The 18,498-nt window shown below is 44.3% G+C and overlaps 1 protein-coding gene across 2 annotated transcripts in view; it reads left to right on the top strand.

The window, feature by feature from the left end:
• C2H1orf94 (chromosome 2 C1orf94 homolog) overlaps positions 1 to 18,498 on the top strand; it is a 69,247-nt gene that overhangs the window by 15,089 nt on the left and 35,660 nt on the right. For both annotated transcript variants that reach the window (XM_036742587.1, XM_036742588.1), the window contains exons 2-3: positions 10,597 to 11,321; positions 16,517 to 16,783. In XM_036742587.1, the coding sequence (XP_036598482.1) occupies positions 10,597 to 11,321; positions 16,517 to 16,783 (992 nt within the window). The remainder of the gene's footprint in view (positions 1 to 10,596; positions 11,322 to 16,516; positions 16,784 to 18,498) is intronic.

Genomic DNA, 18,498 nt, shown 5'->3' with positions numbered 1-18,498 from the left:
CAGAACCAGAAGGGACCTCAGGGCCTCATCACCTCATCTCATCACCACCATCTGATACAAAATTCCCTCTGCAATATTCCTAACAAAACAAGAGTGTTCCTACAAAATGACAGAATCTCAGGGTCCAACTAGTCTAGTCTGACTCATACCTGTACAGAAATACAAGCCTTTGCTTACAGACCTCTAGTTCACTACCTCCTGAGGCAACCTACTCTACTCTTGGGTAGGTCTAATGATCAACAATTGTTTTTTTTTGTATGTGCAGTATACATCTGGCTCTTTGCACTCTCCCTTCCTCCCTGTCTAGTTCCATCCTGTGGTCAGGCCAAGAAGACTTAGTGCTCTCCACTATATTCCATAGCATTCAGACCATGAGCCATCTGGGGGAAGGAGGCCCAGGGGCCCGTGGCTATAGAAGGAAACGCAGAGCACTTGTCACCATCTGCTATTGATGGCCCCTGGTCATGGACTTTCCCAGTCCCAGGGAGCTGGGCCAGATGCATTGGGCTTGGCACCAGTCAGAGAGGAGGAGAGAAGTACAGAGGTAGCAGTTGCCCTTCAGTCTGGATGCAAGGATCACCTACCTTGGATCAGAGGATACAATGTGAGGTCACTTTAGATGGGCAAAATTGGACAATGAAACCCATACATTATTTTGCTCAGATATGGATTCATGTTTTCTTTTCCTTGACAAGTAAATGTCAAGTGGTGAAATCTGGCCTCAGAATGATGTGAGTGAAGCTTTGGTTGCTTAGTTAGCAGGTGGTATATCAACCCCAGGGGTGGCATGGAGCTGGAATCAACATGTATTCTCCATGCTGTGGGTTTGGACAACCAGGAGCTAATTTATGAAGGAAAAACTTTTCCTTCAGTCAATCCGTCAACAAGCATTTATAGACCTACCAAGTACTTAGCCCTGAGCTTGGCACTATGGGGATACCAGTGTTCAAGTCCATTCTTTCCTTTAGCGTTTATCTCTAAAGTTCTTTCCAGTGCTAATATCCCATGGTTCTATCATTCTAAAGCCTGATCTTTGCCTGAAAGGAACAAAAAATCTGGTTGTGGGTACAAGACTCTCAGACACATGAAAAGCAGGAGAATTGTTATGTGTTAAACAAAATAGTTCTAACTCTGATGTCCAAGAGGAGCTTAGGTGACAGGGAGACTTATGTGGGCTGGAGTGGTCAGAGAAGGTTTTGTGGAGGAGGAAGGATGAGTAGGATTTGGGGAAGCAGGTAGGAGAGAAGGGAACATCAGGGAAACAGCAGAAACGAAGGCACAGAGGTAAGAAGGGGTCTAACTTGTTTGCAAGATAATGTTTTGCACCCAGATGAGTAGAACATATTTGTAGCATTGAGCTGCAGTGGGTCTGATAGAGTGTAGTATAAGTGGGAGAGTCATCCATTCATATTCATATCTGTTGTCATGACTTAACAGATTTACTGAATTCCCGTATTGATGATTCTATCTTATAGTTTTGTCCAAATTGAGATTGGAGTCAGGAAACCTGGGTCAGGAAACCGAGACAGTCACTTAAAATTGTGTAAGTGTATTGGCAAACCACTTAACCTTTGAATTCCCTCCTTTGTAAAAGGAAAACAATAATAATAACACCTGTCTCACAAGGTTTTGTGAGGATCAAATAAGATAATAAATGTAAAGTGCTTTGCAAACCTAAAAGCACTACATAAATATGAATGACTATTATTTCATTAGTTTCTCTTTCCCATCTGGTGTTGATGACTTTGTGGCATTCAATCTACTCAGAGGTGATCTATCAGTTCTTCTAGAACCTTATTTTCCCACTAGCCCTTATAGGCAGCCTGTAGTACAGATGACACTCTCTTGATGCCCCTCTGGAAGCTCCCCATCCAGTGATCTGTTGAAGAGGTATGCATAGTCTTCCCACTGTACAAAAGGTTGACTGAGGCTGGACTGTGGTGGGCCTTGAGGGAAGTTAAGATTATATTGTATGGTCACTAGGGAGCCACAGTGGGTTCTTGAGTAAGAGAGTGATGTGATGAAACAGGATATCTTTAGGATATATTAGGAAAATCAGTCTGTCAGTGGGTGTGTAGGATGTATGAGATAATGATAAAGGAGGGAGGAGGATAATAGCTGGCAGTTACAAAGCACTTTACAAAGAATCTTTCATTTTTCCATTTCCTCCCCACAGCACCCTGATGAGGTAGTTAGTACATGTCTTATTATTCCTAGTTTAGAGAAACAGAAATTGAAATTCAGAGAGGTCAGTTGACATCCTTACAGTCATACAGCTCAAGGGTGTTGGATCCGGGGCTCAAATCCAGGTCTTATTACTCCAGGGCTCTTTCTCTAGTAGTAGCCTGTGATTAAGATGTTATTATGATCATTTAGATGTGAAGTCATGAGGGCCCAAGATCAGAGTGGTGGCTTTGGGGATGGGGCAAAGAAAGAGGTGACAGAGCTCAGTGACAGATCAAGTATATGGGGATGGAAGAGGAGGGAGTGTTAAAGAAGACTCTCTCTTCCTTTCTTCTCTTGGCTTTAGAGATGCCAGGGGGATCTGCTGTTGAGTGTTTGCCTTTTGTGAGCCTCCCTTGGAGAATGTGGAGCCAGTCCCAGCATGAATCCTAGCCACTTCTCCTGACCTTATTCTCCACTGCAATCCTGGAAGTCCTCTTGGAGGAGTGGCTATTGAGCTGGTTACCTTTGCTAATGTGTGCCTTGTTCAAAGGATGCGGATCTCAATAACACACACCCAATCCCCTTTTGTGTCTTTGATGGTGCGGTGTGTCTAGTACGTCAAGAGGGGAGCTCAACCAGGATTTATGGCCCACTTTTAGAGACTCCTTTTTCATTGAACATTACAGGGTTTAAGTGCCTCGGTCCTAGGTTCCTGGGAGCCCACAGAGTGGTGCACTAGTGGTTTGATTTAATCCCCTTTTTAATATCTTTGTTACGATGTTCTTTCCAATTCAACTCCCCAGTCACATTAAAAAAATACTTCTTCCTCTGGGTAAGCCTTTTCTTATTAAACAGATTCAAATGAAAAGTTTTAAAGATAATTTGAACAAAAAGAATCACTCTGACTCCCAGCTGAAGCTCCATTTATTGCTGTATTTATTTCTTGCCATTTTTTTGTCTCTTTCCCCAACTCAGAGCTTTCCTGACTCATTGTCTCTTCCAGAGTCTGGGTCATATTTGGGCCCCTGAGTCCTTCCTATTCCTACAACTTATTTCTCTTGCTCTGTATTGCCTCTCTACTCTCTCTGGACCATGGCAGAAAGCCACAGGGGAACAGAGCTGAAAAGCATTGGATTTAAATTCAGATGGCTTGCAATCAAATTGTGTCTTCTTCTCTGTGACACTTTGGGAAAGTCATTTAACAAATTTCTCTGAACCTCACTTCTTTCATATGGAAAATGGAGGAGTTGGACTATACTTCTCAGGGCCCTAGATTCCATTATCTTAGTGGATTCATCTAGTAATTAATTTTTAAAGAGGCCTCTCCTGGGTCTGACATCCTATGAAAGGTCTGCCTAGCCCCATCCCCACCCCATCCCTTCTAGAAGAGAGATTTAGGGAGCCATTAAAGAAATTCTGCTATTTTCCTTCTTATAGTGACCTCATTTTTAAAAGGACTCCTCCTTCCTTAGGACAAAACCAATCCTCATGAAGCAAGTCATCAGACAGTAAGCAATAGGCTAATGAAAAGATTAACGCCAGGTGGGATTTCCTCCCTGCTGCCATCAGAAATAAGCATCTGGGAGCCCTCACCTGAGCTAAGAGGGCCAAGTGACCTGCATAAAACTCTGCCTGGGGAGATTTTCCTACAGTATCACCCATACTAACAAGGGAGCAGCAGGACCAGTGATTCCTCTCCCTATAATCATATCCTTACTTTGAACTATGACCACACCAAGATGACTTGCCAAGGACAAAGATCAAAGGCTCATAGACTTTAACTTGAAAAGAGATTGTTGAGATCATCTGGTGTACTTCTCTCCTCCATTTTACAGATGAAAAACCTGAGGCCTACCATGCAAAATATGCTCAATACTGAACTGATAATGACTTTCTTGCACACAAGAAACATGAACCAATTTTTTTTCAGAGGTCCTAGTTCTTTCAGGAAACTGAGCATTCAAATCCAAATTCACAGAGCTACAAACCCAAACATATAGGAAGGAAATTGTGAGATCTTTCTCAACTAGTCACTGACATCTCTGCTTTATACCCAGGGCTAGGTGTTCCTAGATTTTAGCAAAGTATCTGATAAAATCTCTCCTATTCTTGTAGAAAATAGAGAGAGATAGAGGTTACATCATAATACAATTAAGTGCATTTGGAACTGGACAAAAGGCTGGATTCAAAGATTAGTTCATTAATGGTTTGATAAGTCTCTATTTGGGAATGCAAGCAATCTCTCCTTGGCCCTGTATGCTTACATGTTTATCCTTGACTTGAATGAAGGCATGGGGTACTATGCTTATCAAAGTGGCAGATAACACAAAGCTAGGACCAACATCTAATATACTGGGTGGCAGAATCAGTATTCCAAAAGATCTCAACAGGCCGGAACATTAGGATGAATTCAATAAGATGAAGTTGAATGGGAATAAATGTCAATTCTTGTACAGTATCCAAAAATCAACATCACCAGTATAATAAGGACATTGTATAGTTAGACCTAACCATGATCTAAAAAGAATCTGGTGGGTCTTAGTGGAACACAAGCTCTGTGTGATCCAATAGTGGTGATTTGGCTGGCAAGAAAGCTAATGCAAATCTTAGGCTGTATTAAGAGGTATAGTGACCAGGACTAGGGAGGGAAGGAGCCTGCCATGTTCAGACTACATCTAGAATATTGTGTTGGGTTCTGGGTGCCACATGTTAAAAAGGAAGAACATTGCTAAAAATGGAAATATCTAGAGGAAGGTACCCAGGATGGAGAAGGATCCTGAGATGGATCATAGTATATGTGGAATCAACTGAAGGAACTGAGAATGTTCAGCATGCAGAAGAGAAGATTTGGGGTATGGGAGGAGATAATAGTTGTCTTTGACTAGAGCTGTCATTTGGAAGAGTAACTAGAATTGTCTTGTTGGGCTTCAGAGATTGGGACTAGAAGCAATGAGTGAAAGTCGTAAAGAAGCAAATTTCAATATAAGGCAAAATTGCCAATAATTAGAGCCACCTCCAAGTGGAATCCACTTGCCTTTGAAGGTAGTGGGTCTCCCCTTGCTGGAGGTCTTAATGCAGGGACTGAAGGATCACTTGTTGGGTGTGATGCAGAGGTCATTCTTATTCAGGTAAGGGTTGGACTGAATGACCAATTCTAAAATTCTGTCACACAAAAAATATACAAGATTTCTGTGAAATTTCTGGAAAACATAGACATTTTCTTCCAAATCAAAATATTACTAGCAGTCTGATGCAAAGGATACTGGCCAGGGAGTCAGAAGATGGGGCTTTGAGTTTGAGCACCATCATTTACTTTCTTTGTGACCCTGGTCAAGTGACTTTCTGACTTTTTTTCTCAGGGCTTCAGTTTCCTTCTCCATAAAATAGGCAAGTTAACCTAGAAGGTTTTTTAAGGCCCCATCAAGCCTAAATATTCTGTGCCCGTTTATAGATTTTAAGAGCTAGTATTTCTTCATCCTTTTTATCTTCCTGATTCTCTTCTTTCTCCTCCATTTTCATCATCATCCCCATTACCACTACCACCACCATCATCACCATCACCATCCCTTCTACCACCACCACTACCATCATCATCATCTCCACCGCCTCACATTTTAATAGAGAAATGCAAACCACTTTGTCATCACAGTAAAACTGCAGCCTCAGTAGTACTGTGAGACTCAGCTATGGAAATAGGAGGAGATTATTAATATTGTGTTTGTAGCTGACTTGAAATGCCTTAGCTGGATGGAAATATTTATTTTGATGTCCTCTTTCAACACTAACTATTTTCTGCCTGCTTTTTTCCCTTTGGCTTCAGATGGATAGCAGTTTTCATCTTTCTTCTGTGTTATACTGTACACTGAACTGCTGTTTGGGAAATGAACAGCATACTATCTTAGTCATTATTCTGGAGGGGGATGCCAACTAGTCAATATCTTTTATTTTTACATTGTCCTTTATGTCATGGATCCAGGAATAATGCACAATGTCTGAGCAAATGGTTGACACTGGACAGCTATCATTTCTAGAAATGGGTGAAGCCACTGAGGACACAAAGAAGAGACCCAAAGAAGCCACCCTGCTAATCCTGATTCACTTTTGTTCTCAGGAATCAGGGAGTTTGGTTTAGCGTCTCTGAATGATTCATTATTTCTCTCTTTGACAGCTTTTGAATTTTTGCTAACTCAAAAAAGAAATCATGGATAATGGAACAGGTTCCAGAAGACTTGAAACAGGCAAGGTTGCTATGATTTAGAACAAGCAAAGGAAAGGTGGATTCTGGAACGAGTGGACCAGTAACCTTGGTACTGAACTCCTGCAAAATTCTAGAATGGATTCTTAAGTAGGTGGATTATGAGTACTTAGAAAAGAATGCAATGATAACCAGGAGTTGACTGTTAACAGGCCATTAAAAACAACTTCATTTTTTGGGGGGAGTGGGGTGGGGTGGGAGAAGTACTAGCAGAACAGGGAAATGACATAGATAAGAGTAGAGCTTTATTTTAGCTAGGCATTGCCTTTATCCTTATAAACAACATATAGATGCAAGATGGCCATGATGATAGTACTGTTACAGGGATTGTTGAATAATTATACTTGGAAATAGTGGATGAATATATCCATTTCAATAATGAAACAGGTCTCTAGTGGTGGGACTTAGGGATCTGATACTAAGATGATAGGAGCATAGCATTAGAGTCAGAAGATAACTTTGAAATCATTTGGCTCAGCCCTTTCATTTTAAAGGTGAGGCATCTGAAGCCTGGAAAGGTGATCCAACTTGTTAAAGGTCACAGAGCCAGGGCTTGAACCTAGAGCTCTTTCCAACATTCTCTCCAATATTTTCCTGTTCCATGTTATTGTTCGATGTTCTCCTGTTCTCTCTCTCTCTCTCTCTCTCTCTCTCTCTCTCTCTCTCTCTCTCTCTCTCTCTCTTTCTGTCTCTCTCTGTATGTGTATGTGTGAAAGTCTTAGGTGTAGAGGTAAAAAAAAAACCAACAATAATGAAAAACCCAACCATGCTAGCTCAGAAAATATGGTGCTGAAATGGATAGTTCCTATTTTGAAAAGCTGAATCAAGATCCAAAATGATTTGCATAAGCTGAAACAATAGGTAGAAACTAACAAGATGAAATTAAATAGAGGTAAATTGTAAATCCCTGAATTTAGGTGGAAAACTATCACTTGTGCAAATATAAGCTAGGGGAAATATGGCTTTATTCATGTGAAAAACTACTGGGGTGGAGGTGGGGGAAGGGAATAGTGACTATAACCCCAACATATGCCAATAGGATGGTGTAGCTGCTAAAATGAAAACAAAAGCAAAACCCTAATGTGATCTTAGGCTGCATTAATAAAAGACTCGAGTCCAGATCAAGCTGATTGGGAGAGGTGGGGAGGGAGCACTCCCAAACCACATCCGGAGTATTGTGTCTGGACCATATCTCTGGTGAGTGGGGAAGATTGTACAGGTGTCAGCTGGTGAGGGTGACACAGACAGCCATTTAGTAAGGATGGACTATAGACTATGAAATGCTGGGCATGAAAATTAGGCTACTATGCCCTGAATCCCCCTGGAAGTGTTCACCTTTGCTTTGCCTTTTTGGCTCTGGTTCCTGATTAGACACCCTGACCCAGTGCCCACCCTGCCCTATACCCTGTTTCCCATTGTGATAACTTCCTGCCTAGATTCCCCAGTTCCAGTTCTTGTTCTTTCATTTTGAATGTCTCAGACCAGATAGATGGCTTTATTCTCCTCAGGCCCCTCCCAATTCTGGACCAACATCCTGACATGATATGGTCCTAAATAAAGACCTCATCTCCACCCGATTGGCTAGCGTCGTGCAAATCCTTCCATAATGGCATGCTCGCATCTCTTATTCTATTGGTCTGCAACATGGTATATTCATCTGGATACTGCATATTGCAAAGGACAATGATAAGCTGCAATTCCTCCTAATGAGAACAGTCAGGATAGTGAGGGTACTCAAAACCATGTTATATGAGTAAAGAACTGGGAATATTTGCCCAGGAGGGAAAATAGATGGGGGTGGAGGGATACAATAGCTGTCTCCAAGCATTTGAGGGCTGTCATATGGAAGAAAGACCAGCCTTTTTCAGTGTAGATGCAGAAGGGCAGAACTAGGACGAGTTGGTGGAGGTTATAGGAAGGCAGATTCCAAGTCTATAGGGGGATGCACTGCTTAGCAATTAATTAGAATTGTCCCAAAATAGGATGGCTTGCCTCAGGAGGTAGTGAGCTCCGCAAAGAGGTCTTGAAGTGGAGGTTCTTAGAGTGTTGCTTTAGAGTGTACGGCTATTATCCCTTCCACATCGGGACTTTCCCCATCATGATTTCGATATATCGAGGGTTGGCATAAGAAATTAAATGGGAATTTTTAAGGAGTTTCACAGAAGCCATGGGCAACACAGAAAAAGTTTAGAAATTCAGAAATCCATTAAATATAGGTATAATATTGTATAGCAACACATTTTAACTTTGAATATCATAATAATTCAGGCTTCTTCTCTGGTACAAAGGGAAGGCCAAAATTGTATGTGGGTTTTCCAGATCAAGGAGGCACTGTGCCCTTAACCCCTACAATGTGGAAGAGAGAAATATTCCTTTTCAATAAATGTGCTGAACTAGGTGACCTTTTGAGCCGTTAGAATTCTTTGGACTTCTCTTTCACAGTCTAAATAGCCCTAGTTCTCAAAAAGATTTACTTGCATGGTGGTAAAATTTGGGCAAGCCAATGATCTGGGAAGCTAAAACATGGTTCCTTCCCAGTGAAGTAAGCACTTAATAAATATGTGTTGAACTGAGTTGAATCGAGTGACCTGATTCAGACTCAGTCCTAAAGCCCATATGGGCTTCCTGGAGTGCATGGCAGGCTCTTTCCCAGGCCAGTCCCTGAGGTCCTCCTGGTAACAAAGGGAGACATTTCTTCAGTTGTCCATCAGCCTCCTTGATCATGGTTTCAAGTCCTAGACTGCCCTGTTGAAAAATATCTTTCTTCAGCCTCCTTCCCAAGTTTATCAGATCACTGATTTAGAACTGGGGGGGGGGGATCTCAAAGGTCATCTAGTCCTACTCCAACATTTTACAGATGAGGAAACTGAGTCCCAGGGAGGTTACCCAAGGTTACACAGGTGATATGTGTCAGAGGTAGGATTTGAACTCAGGTCCTCTGACTTCAGCCAGTGCTTTCCCCACATAACAGGAAAGCATTTTGTAAACCCTATAATTGTTTTATAAGCTTTGAACAGTTGTGATATTTATTGCTGTTAATAACAATAAAAATAAGCATGTTGAAGATGATGGTTTGCAAAGCTTAGAGGAGGAGGAGTGGGGATTCTTCTGTGCATTCATCTGTGCTTCCCAAAGGTGCATTGTTTAAGCCACATCTAGGACTGAGTTTCTCAAATCCCTCTTGTGCCTTTGTGTACTATTTTTTTGTTTTGTTTTTGGAGGCAATCAGGATTAAGTGCTTGCCCAGAGTCTCACTAGTGTCTGAGGCCGGATTTGAACTCAGGTCCTCCTGACTCCAGGGCCAATGCTCTATCCACTGCGCCACCCAGCTGCCCCATGACATCACACTCTTCCTTTCTTTAAATCTTTTTCCAATACAGAGAATCCATTGTAAAACAAACAGTTGACCATCGATATACCTTGTGGGTTAATCCTGCCATCATGTAACTGGGCAGATGTCTATATGTGTGCGTGCATGTGTGCGTGTAGCCCTTTGGGCGGGTGCATGTGTATATGAATACACTTCACTAAGCTGGTGGAGTCAGATTTAGAATGGAAAGAAGTCTCAGAGGTTATCTAGTTCATTTCCCTCATTTTCCAGATGAGGCCCAGGGAGGTTAAGTGACTAACCCAAGGTAACACAGGTAGTCAAGGCAGAGTTTTCTGGCCTTGGTGGGTATTTCATCTTCTTGGAGTCCCAGTTTCTTCTTCAAAATTCAGTTAGCACAACCCCCCACCCAGTTCACAGAATTGTTGTCTCCAGGAAATCACTTTTTATACCTGAGAAACATATGCTATTCCTATTCTCTTGCGTGATCCTCACAGGGAAGTGGGTGGGATGTGGATTAATAATAGCTCCATTTTATGGGTGAGAAAGGAAGTGACTGATCTAAGGTCACACAGCAAGTTAGGGGCAGAGGAAGGGCAAAGCCCTGGCTTCCTGGCACCCCACCCAGCTCAGGCTCAGGTGTGCTCAGAGCCTCACAGGTAAGTTGATTTGGGATTGGAATCTTCTTTATGCTCCTCTCTCAAGGACGAAATGGATTTGGGAAGGTTTGTTTGGTTGTTTGTATTTGCTTCCAAATCACTCATTTCCCAGCCAGCATTCTGGAGCATCTCTGCAGCTGCTTCTGGACGAATGGCCCATAAACTCATCTTTCTCTATCCCCACACAGAGCTTTGGAGCAGAGCTGCAGTAAGGATGAGATCTCCCTCCTGGTCGAGCAGGAGTACTTGAACCTCACGAAAGAGAACTTGAGCCTGGCCAGAGATAGCCCTGGGGAGCTGGACACAGCAGGTGACGCCCCTGAGCTGAGCAGGCCGGCCACTCCGCCCTTCCCTCCACACACCCTGGCCCAGGCCAGCGGCCTCTCCCTGGCCCTTGCCTTTGGAGGGGACCAGTTGCTGGGTCAGAAAAAGGCTGTGGGGCCGGCCATCCAGTCCATGCTCAGTGGGCCAGGGGACAAGGAGCTGCCTGGCCGCCCTGACTGTGACTCAGTCAAGTCCACAGTCACAGGGATCCTGCGCTCCGCCAAGGGCAAGGGCACCAAGGGTGGGGAGGAGGGCATTGCCAGCCTTGCAGCCTCCAATTCAGAGATCAGCAAGCTCCTGGCCCAGTTCCCCCTGAAGCACATTGAGTCATCCAAGGCCCCCGACAACAAAATGGTGCTGGAGGAGACGAGGGTGATCAAGGACTTCCTTCAGAACAGCATGTTCAGTGGCCCCGGCCCCAAAGAGCCATCAGGTCCTGCGACCCTGCTTCCTCTGCCACCGCCACCACTGCCAGCACTGCCGGAGAAGGCTCCTGAGCTCCCTGGGCAGAAGAGACAGCTCCCGGTATTTGCCAAGATCTGCTCCAAACCAGAGGCCGACCCCTCGGTGGAGGGGCTCCTTGCAATGGGTGAGACATGCTGGGAGGAGAGAGATGCTTGGGTGGGGAAGAGTTTGGGAGGGGAGGATGGTGGACAGCGGTGGTAAGTGATGAATATTTTGGTCCTGTTAGACCCACAGGTGTCACAGAAAGTGGATCAGTCAGTCAACAAGCATTTGTTAAGTGCTTCCTTATGAGTCAGGCATTGTGCTAACCACTGAGGATATGGAAGTAAAAAATAGCTCAGAGAAAGAGAGTAAAAACCAGTACCGGATTTGAAGTCAGAGCTCTGGGTTCAAATCCTGTATGATCTTGGGCGATACTAATTAATTATTATTTAGGCAATAATTTATATGTCAATTTAGGGTTTGCAAAGCACTTTACATGTTATCTCCTTTGATTCTCACATCGACCCTCCATTTTACAGATGAAGAAACTTGAGGGTGAGAGGCAATGGGAGCCTTGCTCAGAGTCACACAGCTAAGCCGTTGTCTGAGGCACAATTAGGACTCAGGTGTTCCTGACTCCAGTCCAACCTCCTGCTCGCATTAGTGCCACCCAGGCTCCTCTAGGGCAAGGGACCTCAGCTCCTGGCCTCAGATTCATGTGTGAAACGAAGGAGCTGGGCTAGACACCCTGTGAGGTCCTTTCCAGCTTGAGATCTCTGATCCTCTGACCTAGCGAAGCCTCCCCAGGAGGATTTGGGAAGAGCTTCAGGGTCAGCCAAGAGCTAAGCCAACTTCATAGGAGAGAGGCTCTTTCAAGGTTTGAGTTATACCTTTGGAGTCTTCAAGCCGGGACATGGCCTGGTCTCAAGACAGGAGATGGATGAAATGATTTCTCTAGGCCCCATCCAGCCCAGTGAGGCACAGGGATGTTCTCAGTGTTGCCCCAGGGACCTGTGACAATAGAAAAGTTCATGTAAAATACAGGTCCAGCCATGGCAGTCTCCTGCTCAAGAAGCTCCTCTGGCTCCCTATTGCCTCCATTTAAAATCCTTCATAGTCGGGCTCCAGCCTTTCTTTCCTGGCAGTAGTGTATATAGTTGGTCGGTTGGTTGTTGTCCTTTGTACTTGAAGAGGACCAAAGTGACATCGCTGTGTTGGAGTCAAGATACAGTGTGTCTAACTATGGCTGAGCAGACCAATACAAGCTGGGAAGGCTCTACCATGGGTGGAGAGTCCCACGCTCCCATCAAACTAGACTACCTGGCAGGCAAACACATCCTGTACTTGGCATCCCACCTCCTGCCCTCACATGTTTGCACACATTGTCCTCCATGCCTGGAGTGTGCTCCCTCCTCACCTTTGGTTCTTGGGGGCCCCTAGCTCATTTGAAGGCTCATTTCAAGTGCCCCTCCACTATAAGAAACCTTCATGATTCTCAAAATTGTTCATGTCCCCTCCTCAAATGGCTTTTTGGTTTTTTTTAATGTATTTGTTTGTATTTGTTTATTTTAAGGTATTTTATTGATTTCCCTGCATACGTGCCACTTTCCCAAATAGCATGTAAACACCTTTAGGGTAGTGACCGTATCTTTGTATTCCCAGGGCCTTAGCAGAACACCTGGCACATGGAAAATACTTAATGAATGCTTGTTAAATTGCTGAATATTTCCCTAAATCCAATCCAATAGAGAACCTGGATGTAGCAGCCCTTTGTAAGCTTCATGTTTCTTGGTATTTTTCCCTTCATTTTTCTGCCACCCTGAGGTACTAGGGAAAAGCAGAAAAGTGGAAGCCAACTGTCCGGGCCATTTAATAGAAAGGCCTAACATCTTTCAATGTCCTACTATGAGGGGGAACATTTTGAACAAGAGTTGTCTGCTTTACAAGAAAAAGGCAGATCCTTGTCTTCACCAAGATTTGCTCCAAGACAGAGGGGTTGACTGACACTTCAGCCGAGGGACTCCTTGCTAGGCTGGGGAGGCCTTGGGAATTGGGGACAACAGATCCCAGAAGACAGTATCTCTGAAGCCAAAGATGTACTGCCCACTTCTAGGAAGAAGAAAACACCTGGCCTCAGACCTACTACTGACAGGCTTCCTGGTATCTTTCTTTTAAAGCGAGTGGCTGTCCTAAAATCTCCTCCTCATTATGTGACATTAGGACAGCCTTAGGCAACTACCTTTCCATTAAATGTCCCAGGGAAATTTCCTACCTCCTACCCCATTTTTTTCCTGCTTTCTCTGGCATCTGGAGATTCATCTGTTTTATGCCTGGCACTGGATTGGGATGTGAGAGTGTGTGTGTGTGTGTGTGTGTGTGTGTGTGTGTGTGTGTGCGCGCGCACGCGCGTGTGTGAAGGGAGAGACACAAAATGAAAAATGCTCCCTGACATCAAGGAACTCACTTTATACTAGGGGCAAAGTGGTCATTTACTTCCCTCTCTTCCCAGGACACCAGGGCTGCTGTTGGCCCCTAGTTTTTCTCCATGGCTCTGTAAGCAACATGGAGCCAGTTCCTGACTAGCCTTGTCTGGTTTAGCCATGTTGAATATCCTTTCCTAGTCCTGCTCCCTCTGCTCTGTGTGTGTGTGTGTGTGTGTGTGTGTGTGTGTGTGTGTGTGTATCTGCATGCGCAAATGTCCCTTGCAGGCTCAAGGCAGATTCATATTCATATTGGCCTATATCCGCTTTCACTAGAGAAAGTCTTTTGCCTGGGATTTTGAAATGGGAAGACTTTTAAAGACTGTTTACTCCAGGGTCCTTTAGATGGGAAAATTGAGGATCAGAAGTGGAAAAGGGGCTTGAGCAAGCTCAAGCATCAAGTCATGGCCTCAGAGCTCTAAGGCTCCTGCCTCCAAGTGCATCCCGCCACATTTCCTCTTGAATGCTCCATTTTTTAGAGATTAAAGGATTTGGACTCAGACACAGAAATATGGGATACTTGACCTGCAAGAGATACCAGAGATCCCCTAGTTCAGTTCTTCATTTTGCAGATGAATCTAGGCACAGAAAGATGGAACAACTTGACCAATATTCCACAGCAAATCAGGGGAAGACTTGAGATTAGAACCCAGGTCTCCTGACCCCCAGCCAGGGTTCTTTCCACTCCATAAGGCTGCCTCTCACATGTTGCATTTCAAAGTGAAAAAAAAAATCTTCTTTCATGACCTGAGATTATAGATGATCATGGTATAGGGGAAGGAGTACTGGATTTGGAGTCAGGACAGACTTGGGTTCGAATCATAGCTCTGACCCTTGTTAACTGTGTGGCTGTGGGTAAGTGACTTTCTATGAATGGGCAAAACCAAAACCAAACCAGGCATAGCAATATCTGTGCTATTTTACTCAGAGGACATGGCATAAGGGAATATGTGTGAAGTGTTTTGAAAAACATAAAAAGCTAAATAAATACCCATTAGTCTTTTCCTTAAGTCCTTTTGTCATCTCTGAGGATAACGAGTATCTCTGTACCGTGCCTCTGTGGGTTCAAATCTGTTTCTGCCTGAAGTCAAAAGGAGAAATTTCCCAAGGGTGGTCTGAGCCTCAGGTTCACAGGGTGAGCTAGAGTTTAGTGATTAGAGTGGGGAGGTGTCAGAAATCTGGGTCCTGTTCAGATTAAATCTCAGTGCCCAGCAAAAAGGTTTAGTACATATTGAGATTTTCATTCACTTATTCGTTCATTCATCATGGGCCTACTACATGCAATGCACTATGGGAGGGACTGGGGAGATACAGAGATTAATAAGACCCGGTCCTTGCCCTCAAGGAGTTTAACACTTCAATAAGGGAAGACAGCTATAAGATGACTGCAACAGAAATTTTAAAATAACGATGTTCCAGTGCTTCAATAATCCAATGGATCTCTAATTCCATAGATGTGGGATCACCTCCAAGGATACAGAGTCGTGCCTGTTCATGCCACATCTCTCACATCCATGTCCTCTCATAAATTCTCCATAGGAGGAATAGAATGTGCTTTTGCTTAATTAAGGTCTGCTGGATGATTGGATGCATCCATTCTAGTCCGTCAGGTTCTCCTGGGTTCCACCTGTTCCATCTCTGAATGGATTTCCGAGAGAGGACTCGGGAGCCTGGTAGGGGCTAACGTGGGTGAAGCATTTTCAAGAGCTGCCTTGGCCCCAGCCAGTCTGCCCTTCTTGTCCTCCCTCTGCCTGTCAGCCTCTGCCACCCCCCCTCAGTGTGTGGAAGGAGAAATGCTGCTATTATTAGTGGGCATTGTTACCGCAGTTCATTGGCTCCGGGCAAAACTCAGCAAATGCAGAATCATTTGGAAGAGACTCTGGGGATGTGTTTAGCTAAAACTGTCTCCCCCCCAAACTGGCTCCAATCAGAATAGTTTTGTCCTGAGTTGGGGCAGAGCTGAGACATCTCAACCTTAGCACTAACCCAGTAGTTCCCCCCTCTCCTCACTGTCCAGTGCCTCCTTGGAGCACAGGGATTCCATCAGTCCCAAGAACCGTGGGACCACAAGCGTATCAGTTAACTTCTCTGAGAGAAGAGGCTAGGGAAGGGCCACTAAGGGGCAATTTACTCTCCAGGAACATAACCTATCAATCAATCCAGCAATCAGTCACTGTAGAGTCAATTAGTGGTATCAGACGGTGGACAGATCAATATGAGCTGAGTTAGTCAGGAAAGGCTAGAGAGAAAAGCTGAGTCAGAAGGCGTCAGTAGCTTGGAGAAGTAGGAAAGGGTCTTTTAGGACCCTAGGATGGATGAGGTAAGGAAAGATAGTCAAGCAGAACTAATAACTAGGACATGGCAAATGGGGCTTTGTCTCGGGGCCCAAACATATAAAACACTGATAGCATTTGTGAAAAGCCTGCAGTGGACTCCTCCCACACCCTTTGTGCTTCCGCTAATCCCTAGGGTGGCCTGTCACTAGCAGCCTCAGTGTCCCAAGGTCTTTTGTCTCCTCCTAGTTCCCTTCAACCAATAAATGAGTGAATGAAAAGGCATTTATTAAGTGCTTGCTATGTGCAAAGCATGGAGTAAAACCCTGAGGATACGAGTAGAAAAGTAAAATACTCCCTGCTTTGAATGAGCTCATATTCTGATGGGGAAAGCAAAATGTAGAAGAAAGTTTAGTTGCAGAGCCAATGACAAGGCTGGAGAGGACAGAGGTCAGTAAAGAACTCAGTGTGTACATGTGCGTTGGGGTGTTCTGAACCCTGGTGAGGAACCATCCTCCCATGGGGCAGGGAGGAAGCTCTCCCAGGCCACAACTGGTCCTGACTCATCTTCCCTCTCACCACAGAGAGGACTCCAAGCTCCAAGGAACTGGTCAAGGCCTCCCGAGACGCCCTGGTTCCCAGCCAGTGGCCCCAGTGCCGGAAGGACATGTGTAGCGAGGAGGGCCCCAGCAGTGGCAAGGCCGGCAGCATGTTTGCGTCCCTGCCTTCCAAAAAGCCTCCGTGGCCCACGGAAAAGAACCTGCTTTATGAGTTCCTCGGAGCAGCGAAGAATCCTGATGGACAGCTGAGACTACGGAGCAAAACAGAAGTGGATGGGCTGGAGCTGAAGTGTAAGCTGAGAGGTGGGGAAGGGTCAAGAGAATGCTAGAGGGAAGGGCTTCAGTGAGCATCCTTGTGGGAAAGAACTCAGAGAGCTGCTCCTAGGCAGGCGATCACAAGAGACACTCCTGGAGGTAGGAGTCTGGAGACACAAGAGCCATTCCAATCTAGGCTTTTTAAATGGGAGAGCTATGTGACCCTGGGCAAGTCACTTTACCTATGTGAGCTCCCTTTTCTTCCCATCTGTAAAATGTAGACAATCTGATGCAATGAAGAGAGCATTGGGCTGGCAGTCAGAAAATCTACAAAATGATTTTGTATCATTTTTACATAATTTAATTTTTCAGTATGTAGATTTTTGGTTTGTTCAGATATTTCTTTCTAGATTTTATTTCTTTCCAAAGAGACCTCATTTTTCAGGTTCTAATCTAAGATCAGACCAGTATACTGCTGTGATACTTTCTAAAAAGACATTTAAAATGGTAACAGGGTTCTCCTTTTGCTTTAGAGTAACTGATGCTGGCATTCAAGGCCCTTCAAAATATGTCTGCTGCCATCTTGTCCAGCCTTGTCTTCTATTCCTGACTTCATCAACGCCGGGCTCCCATCAAACAGAATTATGCCCTACTCTTTATTCTCATTTTTTCCTTTCCTATATCTATACCATCCTTTGTACTGTCTCCCTTTGCCTGAAATACACAACCTTCTCCCTCAAATACATTGGCTCTTGAAATCCCCATCCACCTCTAAGGCCAAGTCAGATAATCTTCCTGGAAGATGTCCTTGATTTTTCCACTTAAAAAAACAAAACAGAACAAAACCAGTCTCCCCTCTCCTCCCATTTATTTCCCATAACACATTGCCAGGACCTCTCCTTTGTACCTGTCTTACTCTTTTTATATCCCACCCCTGTGTACAAATGTCTTTTCTCCTATTAGATTGTCAACTACTTGAGGTCAGGGCCTTTTTCTTCATATCCTCATTGCCAAGCACCTAGCCTTGAATACAATAGGCTCTTGCTAAATTTTATTTATTGAACTGTTGGATCCCTGGTTTGGAATTTCCTGCTCTTAGCAGTTAGTCAGGATCTGTCTCCATTATTACTAATATTTTTAATCTCTCTGACAATTGGCCACTCCTTCTAGCAAACCAGTCATTATTCCCAACAAAGAAGCTAGTAGACCCTCCAATTAGTCCAATTAGCACCGAGGTTCAGACAAATAATGCCATAGAAATCTCATTGAATCAGACTAATTCAGGGCAAGTGTAGGATATATTCTATGATAGTTTAGAAGAAACGGCTTTGATACTTTTAAGCACAAACAGCACAGTTCTCTGACCCATTCCAGCTCTAACATTCTGTGATGAGAGGAATTGCGAGGAACAAATTCCACACCTTCCTATAGGACATGAAACCATTCATAGGGTCGCAGCACCAACACTTAAAGCAGAGATTTCCTTAGGGGTCATCTAGGCCAGGGGTGGGGAACCTGCAGCCTCGAGATCACATGTGGCCCTCTAGGTCTTCAAGTGCGGCCCCACATGTGGCCTCGAGGCTGCTGGTTCCCCACCCCTGAATTCTAGGCCAACCTCTTTGTTTAACAGATGAGGAAATTGAGGCCCAGAGAGGCTAAACAACTTTACAGAATCAAAAAATCTTAGCATTAGGAGGGACCTTCAAGCTTCTAAAACATACCCAGAAAATGGTTCTCCACCCTTTGTTTGA

The sequence above is a fragment of the Trichosurus vulpecula genome, chromosome 2 (genome assembly GCF_011100635.1).
Source record: "Trichosurus vulpecula isolate mTriVul1 chromosome 2, mTriVul1.pri, whole genome shotgun sequence".
NCBI classification, from domain to species: Eukaryota; Metazoa; Chordata; class Mammalia; order Diprotodontia; family Phalangeridae; genus Trichosurus; species Trichosurus vulpecula.
This window is presented reverse-complemented; position numbering and strand designations above follow the sequence as displayed.